Genomic DNA, 27,053 nt, shown 5'->3' on the forward strand with positions numbered 1-27,053 from the left:
CACATTCTGAGGTAAAAGCAAAGAAAGTCCCATGGGTGCATAAATGCACCAATTACAAGTAAATCAATTGTCTGGTCACAGAATATCAGGCATATTCAGAAGATCCTGTTTACACCTTATATCATAATATAGGTATCAAGTTTTTTCTCCCATCTCTAGAACAATGTGTTTTTTTCTTTCCATGGGAACTGGTTGCTGTGCCTCCTCAACCCAAGAGGTTTAGTCTAGACCAGCACAAGAAGAGGTGGCGCCATTTTGTAGAGTCTTGCTCACAAAATGGTTGTGTGCAACTTATTAACCCTTTCGAGGGCAACCACGTCTAGTCCAGCAGACAAGTAGACATGCCAGATTGAGTTCCCCAGTAACTCACACTCATGCAACATCAACGGAGTGGTACTGAAACTGCACATGGGAGCACTTAAGGTTTACTGAGGACTTCAATGATCTGCCCCGTTACTATCAGCACATGAAACTGCCTGTCTGCCACAGCACGTAGTGCAGGAGCAGCTGCAGCAGTAAGGAGCAACCCTGGTGCAGTCGACCGGAAAGAGACACCGTGCTACCGCCCCGCCAGTCTCTGGTCGTAACAGCCATAGAACGTGGAGGGGCGGGCTCTCTCAGAGTCCCCGCACCTTGTTATTGGTTATCATCAGACAGTTGTATAACGTACGAACAATTTCAGGCACATTGTCTGAAAATGCGCAAGTAAAGATAATGGATGCCGATCTGGATCCGGCGCTGGTGTTCAGAGCACATCAAGCAGTGTAGCCCACGTCGTGTGGGAATAACACAAGGGTTTGACGAGTGAACGACCCCGATCTACTCACAGTCCATAAAGGAAAAAAGATCTCCAGGCTGTACTGATCAGGAAACACGGAAGCCATCGGCAAGAAGGACAATTGCCTTCTTCGCATATTGGCAAAGACAGCTAACGTTAATGCCTTTGAACGAGGTCTGTTACGTGATTATTACAACACATGACAATGTAACGTTAGCCGATAAGCCACAAAGGAAATCTACCGGCGAAGCACGCAAGAGCAACACGGAGTACTGATCAGGTAAGGGGTCCTGCTTAAGACCAGCTGCAGAGAAGCCATTAGCTGTCGGGTATCCGTGCTTGCTAGCATTGTGCTAATCCCTGGGGAAGCTAGCTAGCTAACGTTAGCTTCACCCAGAACATCAACCAACGTCCGTGTAAAATTATGTAAAACACGCGATTAGTCTCAAACCGCAACGCTGCGGTGCATATTTACCTTGAGCTGATGGCATCCTACCGTGCCCTTTTGTTCTGCTCTCCTCCCACCATGCTGGCAAAAAGTACAGCATCTTATAATAACATAATCAAGACAAGAGCAACACACAGCTTCCAGGTGGTCCCACATCGCCGTTTCCCATTATTACCTAAACTAAAACGTGGGATTATTTAAAATGCTAATTTCTGTCCAAAATGACAGTTGAGAACAAAACACGAGTTTACAAAAAAGTTTTGGAACTGTTATTTACACCAGTAGGTCATCTTTCATAAGGACCCGGCTTGGGGCAGCTCTGCAGATGTGTGGTTTAACAGCTTCAAATGGTTTATGAAATGCACAGTAAGCTCTGAAACAAGTGAACAAAGTTGTCACTGTCTAAGTAAATAAATACAATGATCTGGCCCCAAATAACATGAACAGTTCCATTTTCCTGGATGATGCATCTCTGTTGTCACTTCACTAGTCCATAGTTCTCTGGCGAATTTCTGTGACTTAAGTATATTAGTATATCCACCTGTGACCAAGAGGTCTAAATTCAGAGAACAACATGCTGCAAGAGACTGCAAAAGTCCCACAGCCATTTTTGGATAGTCTCTACTCCAGTAGCTTCAGCCAAACAGTGAGTGATTCTCTTCTTATCCCCCTGTCTGTGAAAAGGTGACATAAGGCAGGCTAAACCTTTTTTTTCCTGTGCATATGGACTCCCTCATAAAAATCAAGTGTAACACGTCTGCCAAATTTTATAGAATTGTACTTGCAAGTGTAGTAGTAGATTGATACCCATTTGCTCAGAAAAATCATTGTCATGTTTTGGCTTACTTGAATGATATTAAAAACTTCTAAAGAAAGAGACCAATGAAAAGTAGTGAAGGAGAAACCAACCTGTGACAGGGGCTGAACTTCTTTGTTAGAAAAAACATATTTGATAGTGATAGTGACACCATTAAGTTGTAATCGAAAGTGACCATTTAGCGGGTAATCTATGTGTGGACTGATTTGCCTGGCTTTGGCAGATGTCAGGCTATGTTACATTAGCTGTGTTGTTTGTGGTTAATTTTCATTGTAGCCAACTAGGAAGTTGTATTTTGCATTTTTGCTCTTTGCAAAAAAAGACACCTGCACCGCTAGCCTATCGCATGCAAGAGTACACAGACAGTTTAAAGGCTTTGTTATTCACTATAGTTTGATAAACGAAACACAAAGTGGTGTATATCATGGCTATAATATCAGCTATAATTGCTGGTTCAAGTGGTGCTGGTGGCCAGTAAGAAATTTGTGGCCCCACACCCAACACTGACTAACCAGCTCTGATTTTGTGACAGTGACACTACTACAGATATGTTGTTTGTGGGCTGGTAAATCTTAACTGTCAATATCCTTATTTCTGATCTGTGTATTTGTGGTGTTTTTCACATTACCATAGAATTAAGATGAATCTGTGAAGATATTTTTATCCGCTGTAGGCCTTTGGTCACATAATCTATTCTTTTGTGCAAAGAGCTATGCGAACTTGTTTTTCCAGTGTATCATTGGCTTTGCTTCAGTTTCATTCAGGCCCGTCCCCCCGTATACTCTGCGGCCAGTCCCCATGCTGGTCTTGCTTACTCTGTAGCATTCTAACAGTGGAGGTGGAGTTGGTTAGCAGCTGGTATCAAAAAAAGGCCATGACACATTGTGTGCTAACTGACATGCTTCAGTCCTAGTGTAGATCCTCTTCTGTGTCTACCCAGGAGATCGTCTTAGTGAGGGACCATATTTTCTGCAGGACTATATTAGCTTTTGCCTTTGTGGTACACCAGGTAAACATAGTTTACATGTAAGAAATCCTGTAAATTGTCAAATCAGAAAGAAGCATTCTTCATGACTTTTCTGCATTATTCTGTTTGCTGTGGAGTATGTTGCTCACCACTGCAGGGTGTCACAGGCACTCTTTTCGCTGCTCCCTGTGCCACTCCTGTCAAATCCGAGCAGTCCAGCGCTGCTGATGTCAATCCACGAAAGGCGCAGGTGCAGACGTCACTCAATAAAAGGGAGGGAGACGAGTTAATTGTATGATGCTAGTGCCACTTTTAACTGGAAGCAGGAAGCGCTGCCACAGTGGCAACCAGTGATCACCATGCCCACTCAGCTACTGTGTCGTGCGCTGAAGCCCTTGTCAGCTCGTTTTCAGCTGCACCTTCAACTACAAAATATGGCTAAGACAAGTAAAGATTGCATTTTTATTTGTTTTTGTTTTGCTCAAATTAACTTGCCTTTTTAGGTTTTGAAATTGGGCCCTGTAAAAAGGCATTGTGAAGACAATACCATAAAGATTTATGTGCATGGACTGAAATAATAGTGTAATTGATTGATCGAGTGCAGTATTCAAGTTGGCAGCCAGTGTTTCCGCTACTTTCATCTAAATCGCAAAATGTTGCCCCATTTAACTCTATTTGCCTGCAGCAATTCTGTCGCTCAAAGGGCATCATCACAACAGAAGCACTTGTTCACTTGCTGTGGGATAAGCTACGGTTGTGATGCATCCCTATTCTATTCATAGCTTTCAGTCACGTGACATGCGCGGTGACCAGGAGGGCAAAACAACAGACCCTCATAGCGGCTCACACCGCAACTCCCACGTAGAGTCGCCGCAAAAGCAGTCAACTTTTATTTGGATCACCTTTCAACTTAAGAAAAAGACACACGTGAACACAAACTGCAAGTGTTGGGCATATCCTATCCATATAAGGTTACAGCATCCACGGCCACATTTCTACCATTTAAAACCGACAGTTCCGCTGCTCGACTGCGGTATGTTTACGTTTACCTTGTGGGGAATCCCTCACCTAACACAGCCCAGGCTTGTCTCCCCCTCAATTAGTGCATCCGAAAGCACAACCATATAGCATTTCCATCAACAGCGTATCACTTGCTTATTGGTTGTCAGGCAGCGGAAAATAACATATTTTTTGCCCTCCAAGGGAGTGTTTTCATTGGAATGTGACGTCATGTGAAAACTATGAATTACGCACGTAGCACACACTGGATGCGTCATACGTAAAGAGTACAAATGGCGCTTTTCCATTACCAGTACCAACTCAACTCAACTATGCTCGACTGTGCTCCGTTTTCCATTGCAGATAGTACCCCTCAATGTAGCTGGTTGTCATAGCGATGCCACACACAACTGCCTTGACGTAATGTTCAATGCGACACATACACCAGTGACCCACACAGCTTTCTCTTGATTTAAGTTAAAATGTTTGAACATTACTCAGAATGTAAAGACCGATGAGTGGTATGAAAACCTTCCAGCTGTGTTTTCCTCTGCCGTTGTTGCTGCAGCGGTCTGTGTGACGGTGGGAGCAGAGGGCTTTGTGAGCGGCCGGCTGGCCGGCCTCGGGTGCTCCTCCTGTGGGTTGGTGCAGGCTTCCCCCGCCGCCACTTGCGGAGCTCCTCAACTCCGAAAACACATTTTTGTTCCGCCAACTCTTTTCATAAAACTGTCAATATTCTAAATCTACATAGTTGATTTCTCACCTCAAAACTTCTCAGAAGTGGATTTAGTAACCCCACAATGACACATCCAAACATTGCAGATATTTGGGCCTACTTAGAAAACAGTGGGTGTGGGTGTTTTAACCTGTGTCACATGCCACTGTGTTTGCTTTTAGTACAAAATTCCCTCCTTGTGTTTCTGGCCCTCCACCACAACTCTGTAAGGAAACCCAGTGTGTGGAAACAAGAGGGGATGTTGTACTAAAAAATCTAACTTTGTAAGATACACTCTTGATTTATCTGATTCCGGTTGCTAATGCCTCATGTGGCCTGTGGTGCCAAAGAATGTCATGGTCCCTGCGACACATGCTGTTCTCTGGGCTCAGTTTTAATGTAACTCACCACTTTGACTGCATCAGTAAGACTTTCATGTTGCACTGGCAGCATATCTTTGGACTGCTGTGGACTTTGCACAAAAAGCAAGGGCTCCATTTTGCATTTGTTTGCGTTTTGTAGAATGTACCGCGCCGCCTCAGATTGTTGTCCATTCAATGCAGCTTGCACTTATTATAAGTTAGTTCCAACACGCTTATTCCACAGTAGGCTTATTTGAACCCAAGCTTGAATCCATAGTATTGAAAACTTTGTATCCTTTTGAAGTAGGGGAAAGTGCCCCACTGGAGAGAAGCTGCTCCTAAAATGTCACCTTCTAACACTTGCTGAATGCGATTTCACTACATCCTTGTATTTAGGCTTCTGGAGTGCATAATGGTCATTTGCCTTGATGCAAGCTGTGGGACATTGTTTTGTTATCGGGCATTTTGTGTACTTCCACTGAATCATATTATCAGACAATTGTATGGTTTTCAGGCAACGCGGTGGTGCAGCGCTGTTAGCACTGTCGCCTCACAGCAAGAAGGTTGTTGGTTCAAACCCCCTGTTGCCACGGCCTTTCTGTGTGGAGTTTGCATGTTCTCCGGGTGCTCCGGCTTCCTCCCACCATCCAAAGACATGCAGGCTAGGTTAATTGGTGACTCTAAAATTGTCCTTAGGTGTGAATGTGAGTGTGAGTGGTTGTTTGTCTATCTGTGGCCCTGTGATGGACTGGTGACCTGTCCAGGGTGTACCCCGCCTTTCGCCCGATGTCAGCTGGGATTGGCTCCAGCCCCCCGCGACCCTGTACTAGTTGACGATGGATGGATGGTTTTCAATTAATTGGCAACAGACTGATTCAGGACCATGCCACGGGCTGTATGTACAATAAGGAGATGGCGTTATCTAACGAGGAGTAGTTTGATAAGCTGCACGTATTGCCTGCTCTTTTTTATTTTATTTTATTTTTTACAGGAAAATGCTGTCTTCTTAAAACCTCAAATGGTTTCAGTGCGTTTGTGGCAGAAGAGGTAGAAGTGGACCAGAGGAGTGTATTATTTCTAAATCCTATTTAAGCTTGGATTGGGTTATTAGCTGTCTTTCCATTAATGTAATTTTATGTGCATGTTAAAGTATCACATTTGTAAAAGTTAAAGGAAACCGCAAAATTGTTAAATGTTTCCAATGTCAATTTTGTTAAAAAAAGACCTTTTACGTGACATGGTTTTTGTTTTGTTTTTTGAAAAAAGTTAATGCGCTTGCGACATGGAAACACCTTTTCCAAAAAAGTTACTACATAGCAAACATTTAACTCGCATGACTGATCAGCTGTTTCTGCTCCGAGAGGAGGGGAAGAAGGGTTAGGGAATTCCTGAAGCCCTACCTCCACTTTTCTCTCATAGATGACCAAGGGGGACCAGGGACTGGTTTTGTGTGAATTTTTTAGGTTTACTGATGGTTGGAAAATGACTGGTTTTGTTTCCATTTCGCCAACTCCACTTGTGTTTATAGCCTAGCCTATACCACCACCCTATGATGAAACTACGCTGTGGCCTGGTTTATTTGTTCCAGACCATTTGATGGAAACGCATCTAATTTGCATTTCTTTTCTTTTGACTCAAATTAGCTTGATGATTAGATGGAAGCACTGCTATTGTTGAACAGCACTTGACTGCATTGAACATCTTCTTCAACCATACTAGTTTTGTGCAATCCATATAGGTTACCCTTTATGGTAAGGATAGTGGGAAGTACTTAATAAAAGCACTGTACTGGAATAAACCAAGACAGTGAGCACTCGTGGCCTAGGGCTATAAGGTGCAGACCATTAAATCCTGCGACCCTCGATTCACATCTGGCCGGGTACCATTCCCCTTCTCTCTTAATAAGGTATACAATGCCCTCTGAATATTAAAAAAAAAAATCATGCTTTTTGGCTAAGTGACCCACACACATCCATTCTGAATGGGCCTCTCATCAACATTTGGACTGCGACCCAGTACCTTCCAGATGGGAAGCATTTAGACTGTGTTGTACCTAGCCCGAGGGGAGAGCAAGGTACAGGGGGAAAGGGTAATATGAAACCAAAAAGCTTTGCTTACCTTGATTATGCGTAAGGCTTTAAAGTTAGACCAAATTGCAGTAAGCACAAGTGTAAATCCAGACTTAAGTCTAAAACCTAGTTGTGACAGTTGCAGTGCAGACACATTTTCTGGACAAAAGTGTCCTTTTACAGATAAATTCACTGTTTCTGTTATGGTGCCATCGAAGTGTTTCCTGCAGATTTAGAGTTAAGTTTTTTGGTTTGACATCTGACACTTGAGTGAACTGCAAAATATTATAAAAGTATATTTAGAGGTTGGCTCCTGACCGTGGAAGCACTTTTACAGTATGTCAAATTGGCCAAGAGTTTAGTCGGACTTCAAATCAGTCCCCACTTTACACTGTATTTTCAGGTGTACCTTTATGAATGGGGAAAAGCTGGGTCACAGCTACTTAGGTGGGCCGTCCATATATATTCTGCATATGGTAATTCACTTGCCCTCAAATCCCTGATTTGAATTTCAGCTTTGAGCTCTGAGGACTTTTTTTGCAAGCAGTATCTAGTATAGGGGTCAGAAAAGGAGATGGTGGCAGATGTGGAAGATGAATGCTAAGGATAGCTCTGTTCCATTTTGGTATGCCAGTAAGCTGATCCTGCACACACAATACCCTGGCGCTGGCAGCATTTCTTTTAGGTGTTGGTTTTACAAGTCAAAATGTCTGCTTGCTTTATAGGCTTTTTGGATGATCCTCAGCAGTGATTCAGCTGTAGGATTTGTTGTGTTGTCGGCAGCCCATTCCTTTCTCTTTGGCCTTTTCATTAATATTTTCAGAGAATCTACATCTATGTTGGCTTGATCACATGTTAAGACTGTCAGTGTTGATGAAGCAGTGCTGCTAGAAGCAATGGTAATTTGTAGGGCACCTGAATATAAATTACTACTAGTACTTCTTAGGGCTGTGCGATATGAATATCTATTGTTAGACGATAGAAAAACGTCTATTGTTTACAATTATGCTATGCTAATTATCGTTTATTTAGTTGTGTCGCAAATTCCACACACGTAATACTTTGGTGAGGGAAAGGTGCTTTGCACCACGGTGAAATTCGTTTTCCGTTGGAATACAAGATCTATTGAATGTCCAACATAAAACTAATTTCCAACTTGAAACTAACTTCACTGCATTCCGTTATTCCACACATGTTGGCGTTCCAGAGAAGAAATTTGCATTAAAAATAATGGACAAGCCACACAACACTATCCAGCAGTGCCAGCCATGATGTGTGAGTTGGGTAACGTTAAATGACTTGCCCATGGACACTCGGTTTACTTCATAGTTCACCAAGACATGCTTTTAGCTCCAGTCAGGGTGCAATTTGGGGGGGAGGGATTGTGTGGGATTTCCCCCTTTCTGGATTACATATCCCTGCCTCTCCTGAATCATCTCCTGAATTTATCCCATAACTACTCTTAAAACATTTAGAGAGAAAATGGATTGTCATTGTTATCATTACCTTGTCAATACTGGCCTGAAGTTCAGCCGATGCTAGCTTCGGCGGTCTGAGTTAGCCAAAGTGGGTATTTTCAAGAGTTAGTTTTTTAAATATGAAATTTCCTTTGTATTTCCCTGGACTGTGCTTTCTTACTTAGCTGTTGCTTTGGAACATACCCACTTGATTTGGGAGGTAGATGGGCACAGCTTTCATGAGTCCTCCCACCCTGTCCTCTCCAGGGGCCTGAGGCTTATCCAAGTCAGGGTCACAGTGGTAGGATGCTAAGCAAAGTAGCCCAGATGCCCCTATCAATAGCTTTGTCCCCCAGCTCTTCATGGGGATATTGGTGCCTTCCCATGCCTAATAATCATTCAAGCATGCTTTGAATTTGCCCATTTGGAATGGGTTGGCCTTGGCTGAGTCAAACCATGCAAGAGAGGATAAGCTTGTGTTCAAATTGAATTCAGCGCTGGGTTAAAACAACACAGGGAGCTGTTTTGGTGTGAGGGCGTGCGGCTTTAGGTACTGGTGAGATGTGAAATACAATCTAGTTGATCCATGAATCCATACATCTGTGAATCTGTTCACTTCTGAAAGCCAGAACACTCTATGATACTCAGAAGCAGGCTTTTGAAACTCTGGAAAATTATGCTGCAACACCTTGCCAAAGTTGCAAAACTTGAACCAGGTTGAACTTTTTTGCTGGAGTCCTCAGTTCTTGCTTCCCCACTGCATCACCAGACTGACACAATTCAAATGAATGAGATGGAGGTGTTTTGACACAGTTAAAGTTGGTCTGAAAGGGGATTAAGGCCCAAGTCTTATGACACTGCTTCCTCCAAAAAGGATGTCTGCTGGGATTATAAATTCCTCAAAGTTCTCCTTCTCTACCGTCCTACAATATCCCTAGATAAGGTCAGCAGTTCTCCTTGCATGCTGAAAATAGTCTAGGCTAACTCCTGCCCCTTTCTGCAGTTTTCTGACAGTTTACCAGAATCTTTTTTAGGCCTACAAAAGTTCTTTTCAATGGCCTCACCAACATTCTCCCATATCCAAGTTTTTACTTAATGCAACTGTGTTATCTGGCTAGTTATTAACTAGGGCTGCAACTAACGACTATCTTGATAGTCGATTTAATCTATCGATTATTGAAACGAATAATCGACTATTCCAATTATGAATTGCAAAATTACACAGTACATCTTATTTAGCTATCAGCTTTTAAATTAAACTTGAGGTTGTTTTAGGCATGTGCTAATTAACAGTCAAAACAATAAAATAAATACTGCTTTCAAAAATGCATCTTTTAATGAACGTTTCTGCTGCAGCAACAGGAAGTTCCTCTGAAAACAAGTCCTGATCTCAGCAGCTGATCTGCTCTTTAGTGACAGAGCAGTTTACTGGTGTGTAAACTGCTCCATCACTCCGTACTGCAACACACCGGGACAAACTGACACCATATACAAAGAAAGGAATATCATTATGCATTATATTTGCTGAATTTACAGGGGGGTCAATAATTATTATAAATATTTAACAATTTTATAGTAGATAAATCCATTAACTCAACAACTCACAAAACTTTTTTTTTTTTTTTTTTAAGGGAGTTTGGGGCAGATTAGCCGCCCCCTCACGCATTGACAGGAGTTTTCTCTTCTTTAGAAAGTATGAAATTGTCCTGTGTTGTCTAATCTTGCGCACTCGGCAGCAACACATTCTGCAGCTGGGAATGTCGCCATGAGCAATCGTTTATGATTGTAAAGTCTGTGTGTGTATCATAAATGTGCTACTCTCAGTGCCATTAAAAATCAATCAAATTGTGATGTCCAAATGCAAACTGTATAGAAAACATTACAGTTCATAGCGTGAAGTAACACGGCTTTAAGGTGAAGCTAGATCGCTAACTAGCTTACCGAGACAAGTCTTCATCATCCACAGAGCAACATTACGTGCCTCCTCTTCAGATGCTCCGGTGTTTCCAGGAATGCTCAGCTTTGCAGATGCTGCAGTTCATGACCTTTTTGGCTGAGTGAAGAGTGAAATGCTTCTACACTTTAACTTTACTGTATAGCAAACCTACTTTTGTAATACAAATTATGACTTAATATTCAGAATTATTCATAAACTCTCGATCGCGGGGCACCACCGGAGATTCAGTTCGCTCAGGGTCTCCGAACCCCTGAGTAATGTTTAATAATTACACAATTATTCACTAGTGATTGGGTTCTCTTATGGGGAGAATTTGATTCATAAGGGCAACTAATAAACGCAAGCTATTTGGCTATGAGTTTTAAGGATTAAAGATAATGGATTAACAAACTATTGGACATCACTGATCACATAATGCAGGGTTTTAGCCTTACTGCTTGTCGTTTCTGGTCGGCGGCCTCACGCCGTGCGTTTTTGGTTAGGACAGCTTAAAGCCGTTGGCCGGTCGCATTTTCTGCCAGGGAATTGCTCCGAAGGTCCGTCTTGGTCGGCTTATTGAAGAAAACTTGCAATGGTAGGCTTTTAACCTTGGCTCAGGTTAAAGGTCTGATTGTCCTTTGTTACTGCGGTCTGATAACTTCTAACAAACAAAACAAAAGAAAATAAAAAGCAAGTAAGTATTGGCGAAACCAAGTCATTCTCCAGGGAAAATGCACTCAGTCAGAGCTTGTGGAGATGCCTACATATGTTCATCACCTAGGCAACTCTATTAAATTATATGAAACATAGTTACTTATAAAACCAATTTTGTCAGCCCCTGTCCAGTGCTGTGCATCAAGTTAAGCAAACCTATATCTAGTTGGTAGGGGTGACAGTAATGTGTATTTGTCTGAACCATTTGGTCCAGCATGTTCAGTTCAGTATACAACTTTCTTGGTTTTGTATGCCCTGTCACCCAAACAATTACTGTGAAAACAGCCGACCAAATGTACCATTACTCGCGCGCACAGCAGAAAAATTCATGCATCTCCTGAAAAAAGTAACTACACAACGCAGCAACGTAGGCCACAAGAACTATGATTGGTCTACTTAGTTGCCTTGCATCTCCTCCAAGTTCCCAGGAAGTGCACCATGCTTTGAAGCCAATTTTATTAGTGGCCAAACAAGTGGCTGTAAAATGGTGGATACTTTCTTTTGAGCATCACAACCCACGCGGAATTACTTTTATCAGAATTTAATACATTTGGTCGATAAAATTTGAGAAGTCGCACAATTATTATTTTACCTACATTCAAGTTAGTAGAGGGCAAGACCAGAAATACAATGGAACATAGGAGCCCCACCGCCAACTACTGTTTTGGTGGTGTTATTGTAAGAGCGATACCCATGCAGCAAAATGCGAGGGTACCTGCCTTGCCATAGGTATCGGCGATACCTTTAAATCCAGTGCCCCTTCTCTGCTTTTGATTGGCTCTCACCTTCTTCCAGAAGTGAGTTTTGGGGAAAACAGGCACACACAGATAGGGATGCAGCTGACAAAAATGTTAGGTGCGCCAGTACGACCAAGTATTTTGTTTATACTACTTGACAGATTTTTGGACTAAACTGGTTGCACTCTGCAGGTGCAGAGTACAGGAGTATGTTTGTGCTAGAGGTCAGTGAGGTAGAAGCGGGGGCTAGGTTGGTGGAAGGCTTTGTAGGTGATGAGAATTTTTAACTAGATTCTTTGTTGAATGGGGAGCCAGTGGAGGGTTTGAAGGACTGGGATGATGTGATCTCTGTTGCCGGACTGGGTGAGCAGACAGGCAGCTGAGTTTTGGATGTATGGTAATTAAGGTGGCATTTGAATGACAGGGCTATCCGAAAGACAAACAAATGAGAGGTCAGAGCTGGTATCCCTACATTTACTTCCACTGTATGGGAGCATTAGGAAATTTTTTTTACAGCACTGATTAAGGTCGAGCTATATTCGGACATGCTTCAACTGAAGTCATTATGTCCGTGGACACACTTCAAACATGTAAGTTATGACAGCATCACTCAAATTTGTTCGAATGAGTCAAAAACAGGCTAGTATGCAATTTGGCAATTCCTCCTGTAAATTCTCATCCTGGGTCTGAATTATAGGGACTTGTAAAATGTTCACAATAATTAAATGAATATAGATTTCATACTTTTTGTTTGTTTGTTTTTCAGGTATCGATTTTAGATGTAACCCACATCATCCTGGCTACTCCTAGTGCTTGTATGTCCAAGAAAAGGTCAGATTTTTGTTTCTGTGTGTGTGTGTGTGTGTTTATTTTTTTGTTTTTTTTATTGTTATAATTCTATGCTTTGTGTTTTCAGGATTGGGTAAATAAGCCCTAGCTTCCAGTCCTTGAGGAGAATGGCTCATGGATGGGATTCATACTTCCATAACATTCCACCTCTATCATCAGATCCAAGCACTTTAAGAAGGACATCAGAGTCAGAGGGAAGTCTTTCCCAGCATATAGAGAACCTCGTTGGACATCATGAATTCTCCAGCACAGCTGCTTCAAATGAAGCCCCTGCAGCAAACTCAAACTTTAACACAGACTATTACTCAAATCCCAGTAATGGAAATTCTAGCTCGGACTGTGTTTATCAGAGATACTACAAGGAAACACCATGGCAAGCCGATGGAGAACAAATGGACAATGTTTACTTGCAAAGATGTGGAAATAGTGATTTTGCCGCAGATGGATTTTCGACATCGGAATCTTTTCCTTCATCTTTTGCCACAGATTTACAAGGACTTAAGCAGGACTGTGGAATGCTAGCGACATCATTTCTTGACGACTACTCAGATGTCAGTAGCTGCTCAGATGCAGATGTTGGTGAAAGAAGGCCCTCTTGTAAATTCATGGCAAGTCATTCAGTTCCAAAACCTAAAACTGATGTTACGATAAAACAAAGCTCATCTGAATGGCTTTTCACACACACTGGAAATATTACATTTCCAACTGACAGTATGTGCCCTAATATGTCAGAGACTAATATTCTTCTGCCAAGTCCATCAAATGTGAAGGCAGGAGAAAATATAGATGAATGTGCACAAGACAAGATGGAAAGTCCAAAAAACACTGTCAAATCTTACACAGGAGCCAACCAGTCCCCTTCAACTTCTAACATGGTGACAAGTACAGGGAGTGAGACTGTCGGGGATAGAAATGATTATGGTGATTGTCAAGATCAGAAACAAAAGGAGGATCTGAAGAGAAAATTCAGTCAAGGAAAATGTTCGGACACCTCAATAAGTGGCAATAAAAACTTGAGTGGTGATGGAATAGAGGAGTACCGAGATGGCGATGAGGAGGAGCAAATCACTGCAACTGCTCAAAAGATCATGACTACATTTGACAGTGAGCAAGATCACTTTGATGAAAAGGTCCCAAGAAAGAAAATGAAGAAATCATTTGACGTAGACAATGATGGATTTGATAATGCCAACTCCACAGATGGTCAAGACAGAAATATGAAAGAGGACAAGCAGGACAAAAGTGAAGTCCTAAAAAGGGAAAGAAAAGAATCGGGTTCATTAGAAATACTGATTTTTGATGAGCAGAAATGCACTGGTGGCCAAGATGAAAATGTGGAAACGGATTGTAAGGAGAAAGAAACTCAGTCAAATACCTCTCAAACTTCAGATGCACTGGGTATCAAGTCGTCAGATTGCGAAGATGCTACTCATGAGCTTAGCGCATGCACAAGTACCTTGAAAAGCAAAAGTCATGATTCTGAATCCTGTTTGCAGATATCTGAGCATCAGTCTTACGAAAGTGTAGCTCAGGACAATATTTGTGTTATGAGTGTTGGTCATTGCAGTGATGCAAGAGGCAAGAATGAGAAAAATAGTGCAAGTCAATCAGAATCGTGTTTACAGTCAAATGGCTCCTGCACAGAGTGGACTAATGGAGGAGAAAAGACACATGCCACTTCTTCTCCAGAATGTCATGGCCCTGGTGTCACTAGTGACTGTCTTTCTATTGATACTAGTGACAAGAACGTACAAGGTTGTGCTAGTCATGTAGAATCCTGCCTACTGTCAAACATCTCCAGTACAGATGCAAATATCCATCTAGAAAAGGAAATGACAAGTCCACCAAAGAAGAAAACCACATCTCATACTGATCCAAATGGTAGTGGCCCTGATGTGACTAATAAACACAGTATTTCTAATAGTTCAGAATCCTGCTTACAGTCAAACATCTCCAGCACAGACAGTACCTGTCTAGAAAAGGAAATGTCAAGTCCAGGAGAGAATCTAAATACAACCTCTGATCCACATCAGCAAAAGTCAATACATCAAAGTCCAGTGGCCCTAGAACAAGAAAATCTTAGTGGAGATGTTGCTGAAAATGCAAGAGAGTCATTTGAAGAGATGGACACACCTACAGAAGGACCACCAGTGCTTGGCATGCTGTATGGTGAACCTCTGTCAAGAGAAGACTCTTCATGTGACACTGATGAAACAAAACTTGACACAAGTCAGTATCAAGACACTTATGTGGCTGGACCTGACAGTAACGGCATGAACAGTTTAGAAAGACAAGCACCTCAACTAAAATCCTCCGTACAAATGAGAAAACGTCTGCAGCCTGTTGTAATATTGAAGACCACCGAGTCAGTAAATGGAATGAATAACTCGTATCATTGCGCAGATTGTCAGCACACAACCCACAATGTAGATCGTCTAATTGAACACCACCATTGTCGTCATTCAGTGTACAGCTTCCAGTTTTGCAAGATGTGCAATCTCTACCTGATGAGGAATAAACAAGCAGAAAAACATGTGTGTGGTGTAAGCAAAGAATGTCCTCGGCTCCCTTCTGATTCCAACCTACAAAAGAAAAGACACCGCCTCGGCCGCCACAAGTGCATTAGGTGTGGACTCTATTTTTCAAAAATATTTCAATATATCAAGCATATGCGGACTCACACTGGCAAAACACCCTATAAGTGTAATGGATGTGGATTATATTTTGCACAGAGTAGTACCCTGCAAAGACACAAGCGTATACCTGGTAGATGCAAGCAGCCAAAACCTCCAGTTACAAATTGTGATGCTGCTATGAGTGACACTAAAACACCACCACTTATGGACGTTGTACAGAACAAACCATATGCAAATTTGCCTGAATGTTATGTAAAGCTTGTTGACATCTCCAAAACCCATATGTGTAGTGTATGTGATAAAAGCTTCTCAACTGCAGAGGAGGCCAAAAAGCACTTCAACAGCATACATAGGGGAAAGAGTTTGGCAGTTTCACCACCAAGTCAGTGTACCACAAACCTCAGTGCTGAGGAAAGTCAAAAAGTAGACAATGACCCAAGAGGAAAACACAAATGTCCTCTTTGCCCACGGCTTTTCAAGTACTCATACAACAGGGCTCGGCATTTACGTGATTGTGTCAGAAATTCAATAAGTGGTGGCAGAGGGAAAATTGGCAGTAAATACCGTTGTCCCTTGTGCCACACTACCTTCACTTTACCATCCAACCGACATAGACACATTCAAACATTTTGCCTCAGAGAATGTGTTAATCGGCTTGCAAAAGAGAGTGCTAAATCAAGGCAAAATCTGGAACAGAGAAAGACAAAGGTTGAGCAGAAAACAATGTCAAAGGAAAATGAACAGAAAAAACAGCCTAAGGACATTGAACAGAGAAAACATGCACCCCCAGCTTCAACAGCCCCCAAGGTTGTACCACGTTACAAATGCAATCTGTGTCCAGCTGTTTTTTCTCATGCTTCTGGAAAGTACAGACATATGAAGAAACATGAGTTGTTTAAACTCACTGGCAAAATGTTCAGGTACAGGAATTCAGTTTTCTCTACCATGTCTAAACCAGCAACTTTAAGTAGTACAAAGACTGAAGAGAGTAAGGACAACTTAAAATCAGCTGAAGTAAATAGTGGTCGAGCAATGAGCTGTCGATTTTGTGGAAAATGTTTCAGCATCTCGCAGTCACTGAAGAAACATGAGCGCAATCACAGAGGTGAAAGACCGTACCGTTGTCTGGAATGTGGAAAAGGATTCAAGAAACGTTCCCATCTTATTGGTCATAAAATCGTTCACCAGAGGAGGATACAGTGCACTGTCTGCAGAAAGATTCTTCCAAGTATTGGAGAACTGATCCAGCACAGAAGCTCACATAATAAAAGGGGAAAGCTTCAATGCCCAGACTGCCATCTGCAGTTTGAGTATCCTGCACATCTCCTCAGGCATCTAGACACCCACAAAAATAGAGACACTAAGGCACATCAGCTTGAAGAGGGACCACCATTAAAACCACAGCAGTTCATGGAATCTGTGCAAGAGCAGAGTGGACCCAAGCAGCTACAATGTTCCTTATGCAAAGAGATATTTAATGATGCCCAAGTGCTAAGAAAACATTGTCTTACACACATATCTGGGTCCTCGTCAAACCAGTGTCCTTTTTGCAAACTTAACTTCAATAATCGCCGCTATTTGCTTCGCCACATGATCAAACATACTGGAGACAAACCCTTTTCCTGTACTAACTGTGGAAAACAGTTTTACCGTGACTTGTACCTTAAACTTCACAGTGAGAGTTGTTTGCCTGCTCAAACCAGACATCTTGTCACTATATCCAACACTACGTCAAAGGGGTCACATAGGTGTTCCTACTGTCCTCGGGTGTTTACTAAGAAAATCCGCCTGATGGATCATCACCGTGGCCACAAAATAAACTCTCTGCTTCTGTGCTCAAGATGTGGGCAGTACTTTGGATTTCGAAAATTAAATCAACATCAGAAGAACTGCGGGGGGACTACCGAGCTCAACACTGGCTCATCAGCTCCTAATGGCGATGTCAGTAAAAGCACTTCACGGACAAGCCAGAATGGCCATAAAATGCCTTTACAGTCCAATGCAACCATGATGCTTCAGTTTAAATGCACTCACTGTACACAGAGGTTCAGGTACAGATCGTTACTCTTGAGACATCTTGTTACACATACTGGTCTGCAACCCTATGCATGTATGCACTGTGGCCAGAGATATAGAAGTCGGACAGTATGTTTGCAGCATGAAGCTTTGTGTGATGGTGTTAACAATGAGGGGCAGTCAAAAGTCAAAAGTGATGCAGTAACACAATTATCAAACATGCCTAATCTCAGAGAGGTACCGCAAAAGCCCCAAGCAGAAGGTGAAGTGGAGTACAAGTGCAAATTCTGTACCAAGACCTTCATGAAATCAAGAAACCTGAGACGTCACATTTTGACACATAACGAAGTAAAGCCTTATCGCTGTAAAGCCTGTGACAGTTGCTTTTCGAGGTATGATCATCTAAAAGTACATCAGACTCGTTGCAAAGGGAAAAGAACACGATTGGAAGTCTGTATTCCCAAAATCAGTTTAGATGATGTTGGCAAGGGTTGGCAAAATAAGTTTGGCATTGAGCATGCTGAGAAGCAGGACACATTCGAGTGCAAAATCTGTTCAAGGAGCTTCTCAACTCGGTCTAAACTTTCCCGACATGACACTATGTTCCATATCACAAAATTATTCAAGTGCACACGCTGTGACTCGTCATTCGCTCATGAAAAATCGCTGAAAAAGCACAGAAAGATGAGGAGGTGCAAAAAGGTCTCCAAAGTAACAAATGCTGCTCTACCACTGGGAGCTAATCCACCCACAGAAAATGTAACAAAACCCCTTGATGGGGTGAGAAATCGTGTTCTTCAGAGAATCCAGCCTTATTTCAACAAAAAATACAAATATGTATGTAGTTATTGCCCCCGTTCTTTTGCAAACAGCTGGCAGTTGGGTGTGCACACCCGCCTGCACACAGGAGAGAAGCCCTATGCCTGTGATTACTGTGGTCAGAGATTTATAAGGAAGGATTATGTGCAGCGTCATTATGTAAAGTGCACCAAGAAACAACAGCAAAGTAAAGTGCTCTGTGACAGATGTGGAGGGTTTTTTTCTCACGCCAAGCTTGAAAATCACAAAAAAAGTTGCACTTCAACACCAAGCTTATCAAAGGCAACAGTTTGCCAACCATCAACCTCTCAAAGCCCACCGAAGGGCTTTTCTTGTGCATACTGTAGTTCCCGCTTTTTGCTGTTTTCACAGCTCCAAGAGCATTTTTTAAATGCACACAAGATGGAAACAATGGTTCCACCAGTGGCTACAGCTCCCTTACAACACCATCTGTCAAACATGCCAAACATAAAAGAAGAGCCTTTGGATGAGAGTTGTGACGAACGGTTTAGTGCTAGTGCTAATCTAATCTGTAAACTAGACACAGCTCTTGATGGCGAAGTCCCCAAACCATTTTCCTGCCCAGAGTGCAATATGTCCTTTGCAAATAAAGCTGGACTAAGTGGTCATCTGCGTGTACATGCAATGGAGTTTCCTTTTAACTGTAAAACATGCAAGAAAGGCTTCTGGAATAAAACTCTTTTCCGTAATCACTATAGGAAATGTAGATTTGGACGTATTTCAGAGAGTAATACAACCCAACAGTTGGAAGTCCCTTTAAAAGCAGAGATTGATTTTGCACTAAATGACTCTGTTTTAGTGTTCAAAGAAGGCTCCAAAACAACTGGCACTGGGGTTTTGCAGACCAATTTCTCATGCAAAGAGGACTTTATTGATGAATCCCCACAAAATTCTGAAGGAAATGAGGAAGGCAGTTCAAGTACAGAGAAGAAAACTGAGCAGTACCAATGTTCAGAATGTGATAAGAGCTTCACAGATGGCTTAATGCTCATTAGCCACCTTGAAGACCATGGAAGAGAGGAACAAGAGAAAAAGCGCAATACATGTTTTAAGTGTGGGAGGGTCTGCAGTAGTCAAGGAAGTCTTGAAAAACACATGAGAGTGCATGGAATTAATAAGAATTACTCTTGCCCCGACTGCTCCAAGATGTTTGACAACTTGTCTGACCTTGACATCCACAGAACATGTCATGACCCAAGTAGACCTTTTGCATGCAAACTGTGTAATCAAAGGTTTTGGACAAGACCGTCTTTATGTAATCATTACAGTGACGCCCATCCAGAGGATGTATTTACTTGTCGCTTCTGTAACAAAGCCTATTCAGTCAAAAAATCACTGGCAAGGCACTATAGAAAATGGCATCAAAATGAGCAGAAGGATCATGGGAGTATTGTCCAGGAAAAGAAGACAACTGAACAACAATCAAACTTTCAAGTCGCTACAACTGGTGACAGTGATGAGGATGAAAATAATGCCACTGAGGACAGCGACTCAGACTCTGCACCATACTTCCCATGCCATGTATGTGGTAAGACATTCCCAACTTCAGAAAGTCTTGAGGATCATCAGCGGTGTCACCTGGGTGAAAAACCACATGAATGTGCAGAATGTGGTAAATGTTTTTTCCAGGCAGCTCAGTTGCAGCACCATCAACGAATGCACAAGTCTGAATTTCAATGTCAGGCATGCGGCAGGGGTTTTGTCTCTCTCTTTGCACTCCGTAAACATAAGCATACTCATGGAAAGAGTCGTCCATACCGTTGTTCCAAGTGTCACCTCAGTTTCACTGGACCCTCACAGTTAGCAGAACATATGTCCACCCACCGTGAAGAGAACTTCCCATGTGACATATGCAATCGAGTGTTTCTCTCCAAGAGTAGTAGAGCTGAGCATCGGAAAAGCCACTCCAAGTCAGGTGACCGTCACCCATCTTTAACTTCAAGGGAAGGACACAAGTCGTCTTCACTTTCTGAAAGCTCATCCGTATTCCTCAAGGAACTTAAGTATCGCTGTGGTGTTTGTAGTGAGCGTTTCAAAGACCCAGAGGAGCTCTCAGAGCATGGTTGCATGGCAGCCAAAGAGCGACCATACTCGTGTTCAGCCTGCGATAAACATTTTCTGCATGCATCTCACCTGAAAAAGCACAGGATCACCCATCAACTATCATGTTCTAGCAGTGAATATCCATGTAATCAATGCAACAGTAGTTTTTCCTCTTCTCAGCACTTCCTCAGCCATCTTAAGAGTCACGTTGATACTACAGCTGAAATGAATCATAACACTGAAGGTAAAGATGGAGGTCCTTCACATGGTTTCATATGTCCAGTTTGCCATCAGTGTTTTGCCACTGCCACTGAATTGATTTGTCATTTTCCCACGCATCCTGATAGTACATTTGAATGCAAAATTTGTAAAATGACATTACCCTCTGGAAGTAAGCTTGAACATGATCGCCGTCATCTGACATCAGCTACTGAATATGAATGCACCGAGTGTGGCCAGAGCTTTTTAGGAAGCGATGCTTTCCGCCAGCACCGCTGTTCCCGTCAAGAGCACGCAGTAATGCTGACTGAATACACAAATCCATCAGCAAAGACTTCCACTCCGACTTATCATCAGACAGCAGGAGAGGAGGAGGAGATTGATGTTACCGGAGAGGACTTTTACTATTGCCCTGTTTGCTCAATGCAGTTCTCTTCAAAAAGTAGTCTCTTGGAGCATCAAAATAAACAGCATGCAAATGAGAAACCATTCAAATGTGAGCTTTGTGGAAAAACATTTGCCGTGAGGCGGTACCTTAGAGAGCACGAGCGAAGGCATCGTCTAAAATCTGCTGCTCAATCAGCCAAAAACGAGCTCCGATGTACCCAGTGCCATGCCGAATTCACTTCAACACACAATCTGTCATTGCATATGAGAATGCATGCTGAAAAAGAAGTTGGAGAGTACCGCTGTGATATGTGCTACAAGTCATTCAGCCAGTGGTCTCTTCTTAAGCAGCACCAAGAAAGTCACGTCGGCCAAGTTGTATATGAATGCACAGAATGTGACAAAGCCTTTGCTTTTCCTCACCTACTGGATGAACATCAACAGACTCATGCTGGGTCATCTCAGTAATGGTTGTTGGATACCATCCCCCTTATCTATCTCTTGAAATAACTGTATTTAAAGTAACTTGAAATCCCTTTCATGCCTTACATGTGTACCTCCACTTGTACTCACAACTTAGATCCAGTTTGTATTTTTGGCCCTTTTTGCATACTTGCAAAGCTATTGGCTCATGTCACTATGACGGGGCATCTTCTCCTGAGTTTTTATTTACATTGTATATATTTTTAGTTCTAATATTGGAATTTGTTAACCACAAATTAGCCACAGTGTTTGTAAATCCATGACAAAATTGTGTAAAGGTGTTTAATATTCTGTGTGATGAATATAGACAAAGCATGATGTTTAAGCAAAATGTTTATGGAATGTCTTAGATAGAGACTGACCTTTTTGATCACTTTTTATGTTTGACATTTATTTTGAAATACTTTTTAGTCAGTTTTTTTGACAATGTTTAAAATGGATTCAAACTGGTCGTTTTAATCTATTGGTATTTTGTATGACTATACATGTACTATAGATAATTTTGTAATTTTCAATTTAACATTTCTCAATGTTTATCATGGGTTGCATTTTTGATATTGCAAAGCATCTTGTACAGACATTTGAAAGATGTTGTAATTGAATATTCCTTTCACAACCTAAGGATGTTAGTTTCTTAAGAAATTTGAGTTGATACATTCAGTTAAGGAGTAAAGTCAACTAGAAAATCTACGTTTGGGTCATGTTTGTTTTTCTGTGTACTTTGGGGATGCTGACAGAAAGAAAGCTGTTGGCTTGTTATGAAAAGCCTCACTTCATTTAACCAAAATAGTTGATTAGAGCTAACATGATTGAAACCTGTTTTTGTGAGTCAAGCTAACAGAAGGCACATCGCTTTAAATTACAGACCTGATGAAGTGGAAGTAAGAGGAGAAACTACTTTGTATGAGGAAGGAAAATTGTGTTAGAAATACCACTGCCACAAACAAAAACAGTAAATCTTTTGTGTAATCTATATCTACAGGGTGATATACTATTATACAGATAAATTACATTAATGGAAGATATAATTGTTTCATTAGAAACGTAAAAAATGTTAAAAAATAAACAGAGTATGCCAGTTGGCGATGAAAAATGGTCTCCACATGGTGGAAGTACACAAGCGGTGTAGCAGCTCAGTGGTTAACACTGTAGAAAGTTTGTCCTGGTTTGAATCAATCAGACGTCTGGGGAGTTTCTGTGTGGAGATTTGTACGTTGTCCCTGTATTTCCATGGGTTACATCTGGTTTCCTCCTTTAGTCTAAAGACATGTAGGTCAGACAAACCTAAATCTAAACTCTGTAGTTGTCTAGCTGTATTAGCGTTGTCATACGTTGCCAGCATGTCCAGGGTGCATCCTGCTTTAACCCAATGTATGCTGGTATAGGCTTCAGTCCCTGTGACCCTAAATGGGATAAGCAGGTACAGAAAATAGATTGGTTTTCTGCCTTCATTCTCCCCAAAATACTGAACTAGATGTCAATGCCCTTTTATGCCCTTCTTTTATTTTGACTGTATGCTGTTTGAACAATTTAATGGTAATGCCCACAGTCATGATCTAAGATTATCTTCATTTGGGGTTTTCATTGCAAAAAGAATTAAATGTATTTTTCAAGTACTTTTAAAAAAAATCTTTCCAAAGCATTTTAGATTTAACACTGATATAAACCTTAGCTTTATATAACAGAATCAAGTTTACTGCCGTCTTTGTATGTTTTCACAGATTTTGCCCTGGTATATAGCTGCATTAACAATAAACATAGTAAGCACAACATATAAGATGAAAGCAAATAATGCACGTCAAGAAGCAAACAAATTCACAAAATATGACAATCTAAAACCATTGTGTACAATATTACTGTTATTTTAAGAAAAGCGCTGTACAGCTTTGTGTAAGAATGTGCAAAATATTAAACATGGAATGCACAGAAGTTCACAGTATTAAGTGTAAACAATATTTGCAATGAGCAAAATGGAATCCAAAAGATGTGTGTTAATGTAACACATTGAATAAGGTGGGTAGACTAAAGCTATGGTACACCGTTGGAGAAACTAGCAAGAAACAGAAAGAAAGTAACCATCTAAAAAGATCCTGCCACTAACCTCCCTCCAAAGCCACTCCCCCTAAAACACATTTTCATGCACAGTGAGAGCAGGGGCAGAGTGTGTATACGTAGTGAGATAGGCAGGCTTGTAAGCCAGCCAATCATTTCATCCATTCAGACCGACTGAAATGATTGGCCATGGTTATTACAGTGATGCAACAGCCACATATACTAGTTGTATTTCATTTTTGTATCAGACTATTTAATTTATTGCTGCCACGATATAAAGAAAATTTCAACAAATAAATCACAAAATACTTGGAGGGAGGGGGGGATCCGGAGGCCTTGTTGATGACGCCAGCTGCAGATAGGAAGAAACGGGGGAGTGGAGTGTCTCAGCAGTTTGTGCCCGAGGAGGGAGGGGTCGGCCACAATCTTTCCTGCACGCCCCAGGGTCCTGAAGGAGTAGAGGTCCTGGCGGGATGGCAGATTGCAGCCAATCACCTCAGCAGAGAGAATGATATGCTACAGTCTGCCCTTGTCTTTGGCAGTGGTAGCAGCGTACCAGATGGTGATGGCGGAGGTAAGGATGAACTAATAAATAGTTGCTTTCCAGAAAAGAAATATGTCATCTGAACCAATTTTATTATAAAAACAATTAATAAAAATAAAATATTATTCATATATTCTTACTTATGGCCATATTATAATAAGATGAAAGACTGCAGGGGAATAAAACACTGTTTCAGTCTGGACAGATGATCCTGCCTGAAGCACTGACTCAGCCCCACAGAGCATACCATAGCAGATTGGTTTCAGGCCATTAGTTGTCATAGTAACCGATACAGTGATCCTGGTTTCTGTAAAGGGGGCATTTCTATGAGCCCTGTTTATGGGCAAGTAAATCTGGCTGAAGAGTTGCCTTCAGTGCCAGTGATCCTCTCAACCAATCCATTAGTGCCTGCAAGTGACAGAAGTGCACAATCCTGATGCACTGGATTAGATCAGGAAACATGGACCTGAGAGCAGCCCTGTGATCTTCCCAGAAAGCAGGAAAAAGAAACCCCTCTGTTCTAAGGAAACAGAGAAACTGTCAGTTCAATTAGTGAAACGTTACCAGTTGAAGATTGACTTCTTTGCAAAATGACTTTGTGACCTCATACAGGCAGCAAAGAATGCGAAATGGAACCTCAAAAACCCTTCTGTCAGCAAGACCAGAGCAACAGCAAAAACCTGCTGATCCCGAATCAGGACCGCCACAATGTTTTTGCTAAACACGTCCGTCATCACAAGAACATTCTCTAATCCACTGCCACAGGGCTCCAGCACCATGAATTCTATACTCACTGGCCACTTTATTAGGTACACCTTGCTAGTACCAGGTTGGACCCCATTTTGCCTTCAGAACTGCCTAAATTTTTTGTGGCATGCTTTCAACAAGATGATGTAGTAGCATCACGCAGTTGCTGCAGATTTGTCAGCTGCACGTCCATGATGCTAATCTCCCCTTCCACCACTTCTAGTGACTGTGGAGGCCATTGGAGTACATTGAACTCAATGTCATGTTCAAGAAACCAGTTTGAGATAATTGGATCTTTGTGACATGGTGCATTATCTTGCTGGAAGTAGCCATCAGAAGATGGGTACACTGTGGTCATAAAGGGATGGACATTGTCAGCAGCAATACTCAGGTAGGCTGTTGCGTTTTGACAATGCTCAATTTGTATAAAGGGTCCCAAAGTGTGCCAAGAAAATATCCAGCACACCATTACACCAACACCACCAACCTGAACCGTTTATACAAGGCAGGAATCTTTCATGTTGTTTACCCCAAATTCTGACACTACCATCTGAATGTTGCAGCTGAAACAGAACAGGCAACATTTTTCCAATCTTCTATTGTCCAATATTGGTGAGTTTCTGAAATACTCAGATCAGCCCATCTGGCACCAACAACCATGCCACATTCAAAGTCACTTAAATTCCTTTCCCCATTCTGATGCTCGGTTTGAGCTTAAGCAAGTTGTCTTGACCACGTCTACATACCTAAATGCGTTGAGATGCTGCCATGTGATTGGCTAATTAGCTATTTGTGTTAACAAGCAATTGAACAGGTGTACCTAATAAAGTGGCCGGTGAGTGTATGTCCACAATCTCATTTCAAATGCCAAACAGCAAAACATCCTTCAGGAGAGGACCAGCCTACAAGGAGTGAATTTTGAGAGAGAGTTACATAGAAATACAGACACCGTCAACTGGGTCACAGGCTTTTATTGGGTCTGATACATGATATCAAATTTAAAATCAGCAGGTTGGGCATCCCATCTGTGTTCAGTGGCCCCCAGTTTGGTTGATTGGAGAGGGCTTAGCTGGTTATTACCCGTATAGACCACACACTTATGCCCCAAGAAATACTGTCATTACAACTTCATGGAACTATAATTGGTCATATTGCACACAGTGGGCCTGAGACCTGGCATATGCTACATGCCTAACAGCGCCCTCTGTCTTACCTTACCTTTGGGATAGGTAGACACCAAATAACTTAGAAAGCACACTTTTCTAATTTCACTTTCAGACTTTCCTTTTGTAGCTGGTCAAGAACCACTTCTAGCCGCTGCATGTGCTAGGAGACAGAAGAAGAGAACACAATTACGTCGTCAAGACTAAGGCGCAATGACTACTGCTTGTCCACAAACATCCTCTGCATCAACCGCTGAAAGGTGCCTCTGGCAATACACAACCCAAATGGCATCTGGTTCACCTTGAATAAGACCAAAAGGCATACAAACGCTGTTTTGGGATTATCTTTTTCAGAAACTAGGACCTGGTTATACCCACTGTTCTCCTCAATACGAGGTAAGGGTAATGCCTCCTTCCTAATCTTGCTATTAAGCAAATGGTAGTACACACACACACACACACACACACACACAAGAAGCTGGTTGACGTGAGCCTTCGCTGCTCTATACTCACTTAGATGGGGGAATATGCCTGTACCGCTTCCACACTGGAACATCATCAAGCAGGGGAATGTCGTGTGAGATTGGTGCAACCCAAGTCACCGTTATGGGCAGAAAAGACAGCTGTATTTCTACAAGAGGGGCTGAACCCCCATCTGCTCTTGTTCCACTGATATCTGTGGACATATCCCTCACCTCCACTCCACCTGGGAAAGAAATGGCAGCCACAGGAGCGGTCACAATAGCTGTAACAGGGCTTTCCACAGTGACTCTCATGGGTACACTGATCACCTGGACACTACTTGAGGTACCAAGGATAATGCGTTGGTAGAGGAGATGTACAGTTGATTTTACATTGACCACCGAGTAGTCTGTACTGCGGGCAACTTGAACAAGACATGAGGAAGCTAGCAGCCCAGCCACCGGGTATGTTCACTACTCGTGTAACTCGAAGCCAGACAGTCCCAATGGGTTTTGTTGGACACTGGGGAGTGGACCTTTGGCACTGCTGCAGAGCCTCAACAACAGAACCACAGGCCTGTGCCAAAGAAAGGCCATGGGCCCAGAAGATCTCT

The 27,053-nt window shown here is 42.1% G+C and overlaps 1 protein-coding gene across 1 annotated transcript; it reads left to right on the forward strand.

Moving 5' to 3' along the window:
- The first annotated feature begins 478 nt into the window (after window positions 1-478).
- Window positions 479-22,162, forward strand: znf1035 (zinc finger protein 1035). The gene is made up of 3 exons (XM_038712483.1): window positions 479-1,058; window positions 12,766-12,830; window positions 12,916-22,162. Exon 3 carries the CDS (start codon window positions 12,956-12,958, stop codon window positions 21,455-21,457), a length of 8,502 nt encoding a protein of 2,833 aa, XP_038568411.1. The 5' UTR covers window positions 479-1,058; window positions 12,766-12,830; window positions 12,916-12,955; the 3' UTR covers window positions 21,458-22,162.
- Window positions 22,163-27,053: the final 4,891 nt, after the last annotated feature.

Source organism: Micropterus salmoides, unplaced genomic scaffold, assembly GCF_014851395.1.
Source record: "Micropterus salmoides isolate LMB-PRFRI ecotype aquatic unplaced genomic scaffold, ASM1485139v1 Ms_hic_scaffold_11, whole genome shotgun sequence".
In the NCBI taxonomy this organism is placed as follows: Eukaryota; Metazoa; Chordata; class Actinopteri; order Centrarchiformes; family Centrarchidae; genus Micropterus; species Micropterus salmoides.

Coding starts and splice junctions, on each gene's coding strand:
- znf1035 (XM_038712483.1), top strand. CDS start 12,956: ATGGCTCATGGATGGGATTCATACTTCCATAACATTCCACCTCTATCA.